The sequence below is a fragment of the Tasmannia lanceolata genome, unplaced genomic scaffold (genome assembly GCF_043159265.1).
Source record: "Tasmannia lanceolata isolate RefF3 unplaced genomic scaffold, GAP_Taslan_0.1 ptg000018l, whole genome shotgun sequence".
NCBI classification, from domain to species: domain Eukaryota; kingdom Viridiplantae; phylum Streptophyta; class Magnoliopsida; order Canellales; family Winteraceae; genus Tasmannia; species Tasmannia lanceolata.
In genome coordinates this window covers 53,711,665-53,725,094 of record NW_027518695.1, presented here as the reverse complement: position 1 = coordinate 53,725,094, position 13,430 = coordinate 53,711,665, and the positions used below count along the sequence as shown (strand labels likewise).

General features: G+C 40.0%; 1 protein-coding gene across 1 annotated transcript; it reads right to left on the bottom strand.

Moving 5' to 3' along the window:
• Positions 1-1,937: 1,937 nt before the first annotated feature.
• Positions 1,938-5,885, bottom strand: LOC143850455 (putative disease resistance protein RGA3). Its single transcript, XM_077359704.1, has one exon. It carries the CDS (start codon positions 5,883-5,885, stop codon positions 1,938-1,940), a length of 3,948 nt encoding a protein of 1,315 aa, XP_077215819.1.
• Between the last annotated feature and the right edge of the window lie 7,545 nt (positions 5,886-13,430).

The window sequence follows — 13,430 nt, the reverse complement described above, 5'->3', positions numbered from 1 at the left end:
CAGAGAAAAATAAAACAAAAACTACACCAAGGCACAAAGCCACTAAAGGAAAAGAAAAGGAAATCACATAAGAACCAAATCAGCCTGAATAATGCTTAAATTCAACAATGTGTACTCGGTAAATTCATCCCAGTTGGATTCTTTTTGTTATAAAAAAAGGTAACAATTTATTGTAGACTACTAGGTAACTAAATTTGAAAATAAATGAAGAAAATGTAGAAACCACTCTACTAGCATCATATCAACTAATGTGAGATTTGATTTGGGAGAAGAAAAATTCAACCCAGTCACCCAGACATACAACAAAGAAAAACATTTAACCTACTTCGAACCATGTAAGACAGAATTTGTTAAGGGCAACTAAAATTTCTTTGAGTAGATGTTTTTTCCAGTATCATGTTGTTCCATCCTAATCCATAGAGCTAGAACAAAGAGCATTCTAGTAGCATCACGTCAACTAATTTCGAATTTGATTTTAGATTAAAATATCACAACCCAGACATGCCAACAAAGCAAGCATTTAAAACTGGTTTAAACCTGTTTTGTTCCATACTAAGCTAAAAAACTAGAATAGAAAGTTCCGAATTTGGGTTTTTGTTTACTGACTGTAAGTAATAGAAGTATGCATCTATATCAATGCATTCATTTTTTTATCTCTTTTGAGGTTCTTAAGCATTACTAATTTGAATGTTAGGCATGTATGTGTTCCTTGTCTCGTCTCTTGAGATTTTACATGCACTAATGGGGTTGCCGTATTTTATTGATCAAGAATTTCAAAAGTTTCTACTGCATGAATGCTTAGGTACATTCAACAGCTATCATCAGATCAAACTAGAGTAAAGGAAGTGTAAATGAAAAAATCTTCTAATATACACAAAACCAAAATGCATGAACGATAATTGTATCTGTTGGGATCAACAAATAACCAAGCCTGATCTAGCACCTCCTAATCTTAAAATACTTATGCATTAGTGAAACTAACTTAAAGTAAGAAATATAACCCAAACTTGTGGTGATTGAAGTGTATATCTTTTCTCAGAAAATAAGAAATACAAAAAAAAAAAGAAAATTAAAAAAATTGAGCACATGCAACATAATGGGCTTTAAACCATTTTTGTGTACTGTTATAAAAAATCAGAAGAAAAGGGGCTGAGGTATTAGTAAATAATTTTGAGATTTAATGAGAAAAACAGTTAATGTTTAGGTTGGAGAAGAAAGACATGGGGGATTTTTGCTTTGTCTTATTGTTTTCATTTTTCATGGAAAAGTGCACTTTCTTTATGAACTTGAAATTCCAATAAAATGTGTCTGTGTGTGTGAGGGGTTCTAACAGAGTTTTGATGCTCAGTTCTAACAGAAGTTTAGGGAATGAAATCATCAATCAAATAACATTTAAAGCAAACCAATGCTAAATAAAAAGAAAGAAGATTTGAAGAGTTGCTACAAGATCAATTAATAGGAATGATACCATAGAGTTCAAAACAGAGCATAAATTCAATGAAGCATGTAGGGTAAATTCATCCTAGTTAGGGTTCCTTTTGTCTTAGACAAGTCATAATCTACTGTATGGCAAGACTAAGACAAGATATTTTGAGCTATGATGAAAAATTAAAGAACCTGAAAAAAAAATCTCATATGAGTGTCCTTTCTTAATTAATTATTTGTTTTGTAAGAAAGTGAAAGAGAGAAAATGAGGAAATGAAAAGAGATAGAGAGAAATTGAGGTTTACTATTCTTCAAAATAAATAATGGATTGAAATCTATTCATATGATTAATAAAATCCAAGAGCCCTAATTTGGGATTGAACCTCTAGCTCAATGGTTAAGGCTTTTTCATCAACCTGAAGGTCGGAGGTTCAATCCCATCTTACATACCAAAAATAAATAAAACAAAAGCCAAGAGGAGAGACAGTTGTGTACCTTCTCCAGAGTAGTCTTCAAACCCTCGACTCATTTATCCCTATTGTGGGGATGTGTGATATATTGGACCAATATTGGCCTCCGTCCTTTTGACACTGTTTCTCTACTTCCGGACAACCAACAATATCTAAGTACTGAAGCGTGGTGGGCAGCCCTTCGTCTGGCAAGGAAAGGAGTTGAGGACAAGAATGAATGGTCAATTCTTTGAGGGAGATGAGGTTCTTCAACATCCCCTTGGGCAGGGATTTCAGATTATCACACGAATAGATCTCGAGCGTTTTAAGTGTGGGGGACAGCAGCATGCTTGGAGAGAATTCGATTTGTGAACATTCAGAAATATTCAAGGTTTGGAGGGATGTAAGGTTTTTAGAAAAGATCTCAACATTATCAACTGAGAGAAATGTAAGCATGTCGAGCATTCCCTCTGGAAACTGCTGCATTAGAGGGCACTTTCTAATTGTCATTCTACGGAGGCTGATGATGTTTGGCAATGACTCTAGTTGTGGACACTCATTAATATCTAATTCTTCGAGGGAGGTGAGGTTATTACCCATCCCCTTGGATAGGGATTTGAGATTAGGACAGTCGGAGATCGAGAGAGATGTAAGCGCGGTGGGTAACTCCTCCTCGCCTGCCAATGACTCCAATTGTGGACAATTTCTAATTTCCAAAATTTTGAGGGACGTAAGGTTGTTGAAAATCCCCTTGGCCATGGATTTGAAATTAGAACATGAGAATATCTCAAGGGATTGAAGAGTGATGGGCAGTTCCTCCAATGACTCCAATTGCGGACAACTTCTAATCTTCAATTTTTTGAGGGACGTAAGGTTGCTGAAAATCGCCTTGGACATGGATTTCAGATTAGAACATGAGAATATCTTAAGGGATTGAAGAGTGACAGGCAGTTCCTCCTCTGGCAAGAATGGGCATTGAGTAACCAAGTCCAGATCTTGGAGGGAACTCAGTTTTCCTAGCCCACTTGTAGGCGTACACTTGAGGCTATCACAACCGTCGGATATATCGAGAGATCTAAGCGTGATGGGAAGGCCCTCCTCGTCGTCTCCCAATGACTCGAGTTTAGGACACCCCACAATTTGTAAATATTGGAGAGAAGGAAGGTCATGCAAGCCGACCTCCTTTGGCCAAGACTCCAACTCATTACATCGAATGACCTCCAATTTCTCAAGTACGGTTAAGGGTTGAAGAAATCCAGGGGGTAAGTATATCAAGCCTTCAATATAGCGAATTTGTAATGACTTTAGAGTAGTGAGGCAAGGAACCGAGGCCAATACCTTCTCATTACAGTCTCGTAATACCAAATTATTAATGGATGGGAGGTGGGGAAATCTCTGCAGCTTAGGACAACTTGATATTTTTAGTGTACAAAGGCATGGCATGTCCCCTTCCCTTGCTCCACACCATTCCTCCAAATTCGGCATGTTTACCAGCTCTAACTCCTCCAATGATCGAAAACCCTTAATAACCTTATTGGACCCACCTATAAACTCACCTTTAATATGTTTCAATCCATCCATTCCATCAATCTCGAGCTTCTTGAGGAAAGGTAGCTGCCCAAGGGGTGGAAGCTGTTGGCAATTCAAACATCCAACGAGATTAACCGTGCTCAGATTCATCGGATTATCGTTCATCATCCACCTTGGGAAACTAACACCACCATATGATGAAATCTTTAGGGTTTTGAGGTTGGTGTGAGGTTGGAGGCCTTCAAGTACCTCCTCATCAACTGCAACATCTCGTGGATTATTATTGCTCCATTGCAATATTAACTTGTCAAGGTGCTCTTTCTTCTTCAAATTGGCTTCCTTGGCTTCCTTCCCATCAATCACATTCTCTAAATTTGAAATGTGAATATTTCCCCTTAACTCTGTCAAGTTCTTTAACTCCCTTATTCCACATCCACTTTCTTTGCCCACAACAAATATAGACAGTGTTTGAAGACTTATTATTTTCCCAAGTTCCGGCGGCGTAGAAATCTCACAACCCTCCAAAGCGAGATGCCGTAAGTTAATTAGGTTACTGGTGGACTTTGGTAGTGCAGCAAGTTTCTCGCAATAGCGAAGTTTCAGTGTTTGCAGATTATAGAGCCTACCTATTGATTCAGGCAAGGTTGCAATATCCGTATTACAGAGATCAAGGTACCTCAAATATTTTAATTCGCCAATAGAATCTGGCAAATCTCTTACACAACTATCACACAAATCTAACACCCGTAAGCATCTCAATTTTAGGAAGAGATCATCAGCAACTTGCTTAGTGAGTGTTTCGTACCATGGCGGTAGCAGAAATGTGCGCAACCTCTCAGATCCACGAAAGGACTCGAAAATTCGTGAGCGTTCTTTGCGTTGCCATATTGAAGCACGACGAACCTTTGCAGCGATATTCGAAGAGTCGATGCTATTTTTTATTCTGAAGTATTCATCACCAGAAACGGATTGCGCAAGGTCATGATTTAAGTCATGCATCTTGTAGTGTGATCCGTAGAGCTCTCTAGAATATTTAAAGAACGACCTCCATGTCAAGTCATCAAAATAGTCAGAACCTATGTCTTCCAATCGCTTCCTTCCTTCAGGTTGGATAAATCCTTCTGCAATCCAAAGTTGGATTAGAGTGTCCTTGTGAAATTCATAATCCTTTGGAAACAGGGAGCAATACACAAAGCATTGTTTCAGACACGCAGGCAAGTGATCGTAGCTAAATTTTAGTATTGGAATAATATCATTTCTCATCTGTGATATTTCCCACATATCACTTTCAAGGATATTCCTCCACTTTTTCTCATCAGTATTTGAACGTAAGAGACCTCCAAGAGCTTCTATTGCCAAAGGCAACCCATTGCACTTTTTCACGATCTCTTTTCCAATTGCTACTAAGTTTGGAGATACATCTGAGCTTTCCACTCTAAACAAGGACCAGCTGTCATCCTCGTCTAAACAACCCAAATTATAGTCGGTAATTGTGCCCATGATTCTAGCAACGGTTGCACTCCGTGTAGTAACTATAATTCTGCTCCCTTTTGCCCCGAAACTGAATGGGGACTGCAGCCTCTGCAAGTCATTAGGATTGTCATGCCATACATCATCTAGGACGAGTAAAAATCTCTTGCCACTCAATTCTTCCTTGAGCCTAACTTGAAGTGGATCGATTTCGTTAAGATCACAAGAATTTTTTGTAACTGATGCCATAATTGCTTTTGTTATTCTACACAAATCAAAATCTTCAGAGACACAAACCCATCCTCGAACTGGAAAATGATCTACCACCCGTTTATCATTGTAAATAAACTGGGCAAGAGTTGTCTTTCCGAGGCCCCCAATGCCGACAATCGGAATAACAGAGATATCCTTGGATGACGACGATGACGATGATGATGATGAAAATTCATTCAACAACAATTTTACTATCTCCTCTTTATCGTTAACCCGGCTGCATATTTTTGATTCATCTACTACCGAGCTCATCTGTGGTAGCGTTTTTCTTTCACGCCGCCTCCCTCCATCTCCTTCTTTCAGATGAAAGTCGTGCCTCTCCTTTGCAATTTTATCCAGTCTCTCCTGAATTTCCTTCATCTTCTGTACTATCGTCTTATCTCGAGACAAATATGGGATGGACTTAAAAACAGAAAAGAAGCTGTATAGCTGATGCTTCCTCTTTCTGAATTGATTTCCGCCTTCCAATTTTAATCGGAGCATGTCCGTTGCAAACTCTTCCACTACATCATCAGCGTCGTATGCAACATCTTTAAGCTTTCGAAGCCAATCTTTAACTTCATTACTAGTTACTTGCTGCTCTTCAGCATCTTGAAGCACAGCTTGAATTTTGGATAATGTGCTGGCAAGGTTTTTGATCTCCTCATCAGTACCCCACACTAATTTAATCTCTTTTATGGATTCCTCCAATTTGCCAACGATTGCATCAACAAGAGGGGATAGTAAGTAATCCGCCATACCTTGTTCTAGTATTGGAGAGACAAACTAACAAATCATGCTTCAAAAAAAAGCAAGATTAGAACAGTAAGATAAGAACTCAAAACGCCTCTGGCTTTTTTTTAGCACAGAGAGCCTCTTGCGGTGGGGGAAAACAAGTAATAGAATCATTATTTTGGTCAAGTTCAATATGGCACACAGAGAGCATCACACAATAAAACCCCACATTAAAAACACTGTGACGAAAAATGGGCGTATAAAAAATTTTACACGGAAAGAAGGGCAGTGATAAATTCACACCCTTCTATGTATGAATTCACCCCATATTTTTCAAAATGGACGGTGCAGCCCACACCATAGGATGATCCAAACCGTCCATTTGATGGGCCAAAACATAAATAGATTGTCCCCAAAAAAATCATTACCATAGGATGATTCTAACCCTCCGATCTAAAGATGGACTCAAATTGTGAAAAATTCTATAGATGGGACAGTTGGGATCAACCTATTGAAATGATTTTTGGGGCACAACTTATTTACTTTGTGACCCATCAATGGACGGTTTGGATCATCCTGTGGTATGGGCTGTACCTTCCATTTTGAAAACTTGAGGTCAATTCATACATAGAAGGGGGTGAATTTATCACCGTCCGGAAAGAAAAGTAAGTTGATTGTGACGCAAGACCAAAATGAAAAAGATGCAATAATTCATCCCTGAGATGATATGAGACGTTGGCTTGATTGACCTTGCTCTGGATCTTTCCATCTTGATATCACATAGACTATCAGAAATAGCATGGCCCATCAAATGGATGGATCAGATTAGTTAATGATAGGACACATATTGCCAATCATATTGCCAAAATATGTAATTGATGGGATCATACCAGTCGTCCATCTCAAATCATTAGTATAGCACCAGTGGGGAGATTTTTTCTAATCAAATGAGGCCCATTTAAGCACTAGTTAATGTCATCAAACAATAGTTAAGAAAAGCAAAGTTTAATTGCGCCATTAACAGTCAAAGATGCAATAATTCATCTATCCCATTCACGTGCTCAAGCCAACGAGCACCACACATTAGAAAAAACTAAGGTGGAGGGCTCGGTTGAAGAAAGATAAAAAAAATCATAGTACGAGTTTCATACCGGGCAACAAGAAATAACTAGGCAAAACTTGGATCAATACTGGAATCAAATGGAGAAGCTCCAAAAACAAGATTAGAACTCTAAGATTATAGCTTCTCTACAACATGAAAAAGTTTACACTCATTTTTTTTTTCTTCAAATCAATCATGTTTAGATCTTTCCAAGGAAAAGCTAAGTCGTTGATTTTTAGGCCTTAATCTTACTCTATGGCATGAGACCATGACCATAGTACCTATAGCTAAGGGTGTCAATTTTGGCTCGGGCTCGGAAGCTCGCTCGAGCTCGGCTCGAATCCTTACCGAGCCGAGCCGAGCCCGAGTTAGGCCAGGCTCGGCTCGTTAAGGCTCGTCACGTCACATCATCTGCAAAAACGTGTAAACATCATTGCAAAAACGTACTGAGGTGCGTCTGCAAAAACGTACTGAGGGTGCGTATTGGAAAATCGAAATTAATTTTTTCCCGTAGCTGTCATAACTTATAACCTTTTTTGGTATTTTTTTCTTAATTGTAATAACTTTCTACCTTTTATTCGTAATTTTTCATTTTAAACTTTATAAATTCAGCTATTTTACTTTCTGTTTGTAATGATTACTTTTTTTTTATTTGCTTTTGCTAGCAACCTTTGCCAAGTGCTAAACTTTATAACGCAAGCTCGATAAACCCAAGCTCGATAAAGCTCGCGAGCCTGGCCGAGCCGAGCCGAGCCCGAGCCTGGTTTGAGCCCGAGCCAAGCCTTTGAGCTTAACGAGCCGAGCCGAGCCTGGCCAAGCTCGGCTCTGCTCGGCTCGTTTACACCCTTACCTATAGCCTCATGGCCCTTCAGATAATAGAAGCAAGTCCTCATATGTGACCTGATTTTGATTATAATATTAATTTTGATAGTTTAGGTATCCAAAGTCTACAAGGGCAGTTGGGACATACGGAAAAGCTTTTAAATATCAGAAAAAACAAAAAAAAAATTCAATGCTTACTTACCAAACATGTCCTAAATTTCCATGCCTACTAAACATGTCCTAAATTTTCAACAAAAGCAAAGAAGATTTCAAATTTTACATAACAAAATCATGGAAAATGAGTATCCAAAGTCTACAAGGGCAGTTGGGACATACGGAAAAGCTTTTAATGTAATCTCTTGTATGATTGAATCCATCAATTTGGCAACGATTGTATCAACAAGAGAAGACAGTAATAGATCTGCCATACCTTCTTCCTGTATTGGAGAGAAAAACCAAAGAAAGCAGTAATGAACTAACAAATTGTGCTTCAAAAAAGCAAGATTAGATCACTATGAACTCAAAACACCTCTGTTTTTTAGCACAGAGAGCCTCATCACTATGAACTCCAAACACCTCTGTTTTTTAGCACAGAGAGCCTCTTGCAGTGCGGAAAAACAAGTAATGGATCATTCTTTTGACATAAAATGGGGGTAAAACAAATTTTACACTGGAAGAAAAGTAAGTTTGATTGTGAGTGCCAGACCAAAAAGAAAAAGATGCAATAATTCATCTTTGAGATTTATGAGGCGTTGCTTTGGATCTGCATGCTCTGATGGGATCATACTAGTCGTCCATCTCAAATCGATAGTGATGAGGATAAAAATGACTACCCAATCAGAGAACTCCACGTATGAAAGAACCCTCTGATGCAAAAAGGGCTAGAAGGTAATTCCCCGTACCCAACAAAAAACCCCTGTAAGAAGCGGTATTTACGGCTCAATGCCCTCCGCTCAAGGGCAGCATTGTAATCACACCATGGGGGAATTACGAATTTGCCCTAGCACATCCAACCACTATAAATAAGGGTAAAACCTAGACCTGGCAAACGGGCGGGCCGGGTAAAAATGACCCGGAAAATTTTACGGGTCACTATGCTTGGGCCCGGGCCCGGCCCGTACGACCCGCGGGTCGCCCGGATTTCTGACATATTATTTTTTAAGGTTTTTTTTAATAGGGATTCGCTAGCCACCTTCCCCTAGTCTACTTTTCGGCTTTTCCGCATCCTTTGCTGCAAAGATCTGACAGAAGTACGAATTGCGCAAAGGTGGCTAGCAATAAAATATTATCAATATATAATAATCATACCGTTACTAAGTTTTAAATGAAAAATTACCGAAAAAGGAACCAAAGTATAAAAACTAAAGTTTTTGAACCTATGCTTACTCAGTGTATTCAGGACCTCAATGAAAACTGGAATGTTCATACGAACTAGCATCATTCTGCTAGAGGTAGAATTTGGATCATCTGGGACCCTCTCCAACTTCATGTCAATATTCTTGCAGACTTTGCCCAATTTGTCCATGCTGATGTCCACAACCTCCAATCTCAAGATCATTTCCTCCTCACTGCCGTTTACGCTAGAAACAAAGGCCATGAAAGGCATTCCCTGTGGGAGGACTTTGTGAAGCTCTCTCAAAATATTGACTCTTCTTGGATTGTGATCGGGGACTTCAACACAACAAGATTCACTGAAGAAAGACTCGGAGGAGCTGGTCCGCTCCACTCTGATTTGAATGACTTCAATCAATGCATTGATGAGTGCTCCCTTGTTGATCTAAAATCGGTGGGGCAACTCCTTTCCTGGCACAACAATGTTCAAGACAGTGAAATTAAATGGAGACGGTTGGATCGGGCCCTTGTTAATATCAACTGGTTATGTGAATTTGCCTCCTCTTTTGCGGATTATAAAGCTCCCTGGTTATCCGATCATTCCCCAATCACTGTCCAGCTCAAGCCTCATACCGGTGAAGGCAAAAGTCTTTTAAATTCATAAATGCCTGGCTCAATGAACCCTCTTTATTCGAAACTGTGGAAAGAGCTTGGAGTAAGAAAGTCAATGGGAATCCCATGTTCATCCTGGTTCAGAAGCTTAGAGAGGCAAAATTCAACATAAAAGAGTGGAATGCAAATGTTTTTGGCCGCATTGACATTGAGGCCCCTATTCTCAGACAAAATCTAGAGACAGCCCAAATTGCTCTGGCGACAAATCCCGCGGATACAAATCTTAGAATGGAGGCTAATCAAGCCAAGCTGAACTATTCTGCATAGCCCAAAAGGAGGAGGCTCTATACAGACAAAAATCAAGAATCCAGTGGTTAAATCTGGGTGATTCACACTAAATTCTTTCATTCTGCTCTCAAATCAAGGCGAAACCAGAATACTATTCAAGGGCTGCAAGATGTTGATGGGGAGATCACTACTGACCAAAGCAAAATTTCCGATATATTGGTGGAATTCTTCCAGTCTCTGCTGAACTCCCAAACCAACAATGTCATTCCAAATGACAAAATTCCCAATCCAAGATACAAGTTAAGCTCAGAAGAGTCCTCTCATCTCTCTAAACTATTTTCCTCCGAAGAAATTAAGGCTGCTGTCTTCTCTCAGAATGGTAACAAAGCTCTGGGCCCCGATGGATTTAATGGTGAGTTCTTCAAAAAAATTTGGTACCTTATAGGCAAAGACACTAAAAGAGCTATTCAGCATTTTTTCAAATCAAGAAAGCTTCTCCCTGAGGTAAACACCACTTTCATTGCCTTGATACCCAAAAGCCCTGATGCCTCCTCCCCTGATAAGTTTCGTCCCATCTCTTTATGTAATTTCCTCTATAAAACAATCACAAAATTGTTAGCTAACCGACTAAAACCTTTAATGGACAGAATCATTAGCCCAACCCAATCTGCTTTCGTCAAAGGAAGACTCATTCAAGACAATATCCTCCTTTCTCATGACCTCTGCCATAACTTTCACAAGAATTCAAACCTCAAAGCCATGTGTGTTAAGATGGACCTTAGAAAGGCCTTCGATAGTGTTCATTGAATTCATGGCCCGAATTGGTTTCAATGACATTTGGTGCCGATGGGTTTATCAGTGTATATCTACGCCTTCCTTCTCTGTCCTCTTAAACGGTTCCCCTAGAGGCTTTTTCCGATCCTCTAATGGTCTCTGGCAGGGAGACCCTCTATCTCCCCTGCTATTCTGTTTCGTTATGGAGATGCTCTCCTGCATCATTTATTCTGAAGTTGCTGAAGGAAACCTCCCCACTCCTTTAAAAAAAGTAGATATCGCTATTACTCACCTGTTTTTTGTAGATGATGTAATGTTCTTTGTCGAGGCCTCAGTCGCCGCTGCCAGAGGTGTACTCTCTTGTACCAAAAAATTCAAATCTTGCTCGGGCCTGGACGTTAACCTTTCTAAATTAGAATGTTTCTTCACTGGTATTTCTGCTGAGCAAAAAAGGGAGATTACCAGAATTTTAAATATGGAGGAAGGGTCTCTTCCAATTAGATACTTGGGTCTTCCTCTTGTTACATCAAGACTTAATTCTGCGGATTGCAAGCCCCTCACTGAGAGAGTCAGGAAAAAGATTAGCTCTTGGTCCATCAAATTTTTATCCCGGGCTGGCAGGGTGGAACTGGTGAACTCAGTGCTCAACTCCTTCCAGCTTTACTGGTCCTCGGCCTTCCACATTCCTGCTGAAACTTTGAATGATGTGGAGAAGATTTTAAGAGATTTTATATGGTCTGGTTGCAGCCTCCAGCGCAGATATCACCCTATTGCTTGGCACTCACTTTGTCTCCCTAAGCTTGAAGGAGGTATTGGTATTCGGAGACTTGCGGATGTCAATCGCACCTTCCAAATGAAGCATGTGTGGAACCTTCTGCAAAACAGAGATACTCCCTGGAACCACTGGTTTCACGCAAAATATGTAAGAAACAGAAACTTCTGGTTAATAAATATGCCAAGCAGGCCTTCGTGGGCAGTGAGAAGTATATTCAAAGCCCGTGAATCTCTTAAAAAATCCATTTGCTATTCTATTGGAGATGGAGCTCACGTTAATTTCTAGCATCAACCATGGCTCCCTTCGGGAATTATAAGCTCTCTATCTTCCCTTGGGACCATCATAAACCATATCCCAAATAATGCTACTGTTTTGGAAGTGTTCCAAAGAGGTTACTGGGCAGATATTCAAAATGAACCTCATCTAAAAGAGTTGAAGGACATCCTCTCATCTGCAATTCTCACCCCCAATAGCTCTGATAAGCTGATCTGGAAAGAAACTAATGACAGGACTTTTACGGTGAAAAGTGCCTGGAACTCTCTTCGCCCTCACCTCCCAAAGGTAGAATGGTTTTCTTCAATTTGGTTCCAGGGCAGCATTCCTAGACACAGATTCATTTCTTGGCAAGCGATCCAAAACAAGCTGTCAACAAAGGACAGACACCATTTCCTCTCTTCCTCCACTGATTCTCGCTGTCCTCTATGTAAATCTGATCGGGAAACGAGAGATCATCTATTCTTCTCTTGTTCCTACTTGGCCTGGGTCTAGCGCTGCATTCTTTGGAAGATCTCGGACCGAAAGAAACAACTCCCCTCCCTTATTGCAGAAGAGAAGTGGATTCGGCAGAAATTTAAAGGAAACTCGCAAGCTTCTATCACTGCAAAGATTGCTTTCTCTCCTTCCATCTAATTCATTTGGCTCGAAAGAAACCGAAGACTGTTTGAAGGTAAGTCTTCTCACAAACAAGATATTCTCAGTAGCATTCTTCTGTCCACACGCATCAGAGTTTTGCACCTCAAGCCTCAAGATAATTTGAGTGATCTTGCGATCAAGATCGCCTCGAATTTTAATCTCCCTCATTTTCAGAAAGACAAGCCCACCAAATTTTGTAGATGGATACCGCCGTATAGATCCCATCAGAAGCTGAATTGTGATGCGTCCCTTTCCTCTGACGGAGGATCCGTTGGGGGCCTTACCCGAAACAGTGATGGTGATTCCCTTGGTTCTTACTCCCTTTGCGTCTCACCTGCTGCCATTCATGAGCTCGAAATTGAGGCCGTTCTTCATGGAGTAATCCATGCCAAGAAGCTCAATTCCAAACACATTTGGATTGAATTTGACTCTGTTCATGCTGTGCGTGTCATCAATGGTATTCAAAATTGCCCGTGGAGGAAGTTGGGGACTCTCGACTCAATCACCACGGCCCTAAAGCATTTTGACTCTTGGAATATGTCTCACTCATGGAGAGAAGCAAACAAAGCTGCTGATATTCTCTCCAAATTTGATTATCATTGTAAGGGTGTTTCGATTCTCCCCAATTTTAGGTCCCCCCCCTTAAATGATGTAATTCTCTCCAATGCGTCTGGAGAAGAATACGCTCGAGTGTAATCTTTTTCTCTATCAATATATCTGGTCGGGGTCCGCCTCAACCCCAGCTTACCTACCAAAAAAAAAAAGTATAAAAATTACCAAAAAAGTACCAAACCAATGTATTAAAATATGACAATTACCAAAAAAACTACAAAGAATATAAAAAAAATATGACAATTACGGGAATAAAAAGTCAAAATAAAACTTTTGTAATTCTCTACGGGCACCCGAGGGTCCACCTGGCCCGGCCCAGTTTTGACAGGCAGGGTGGACC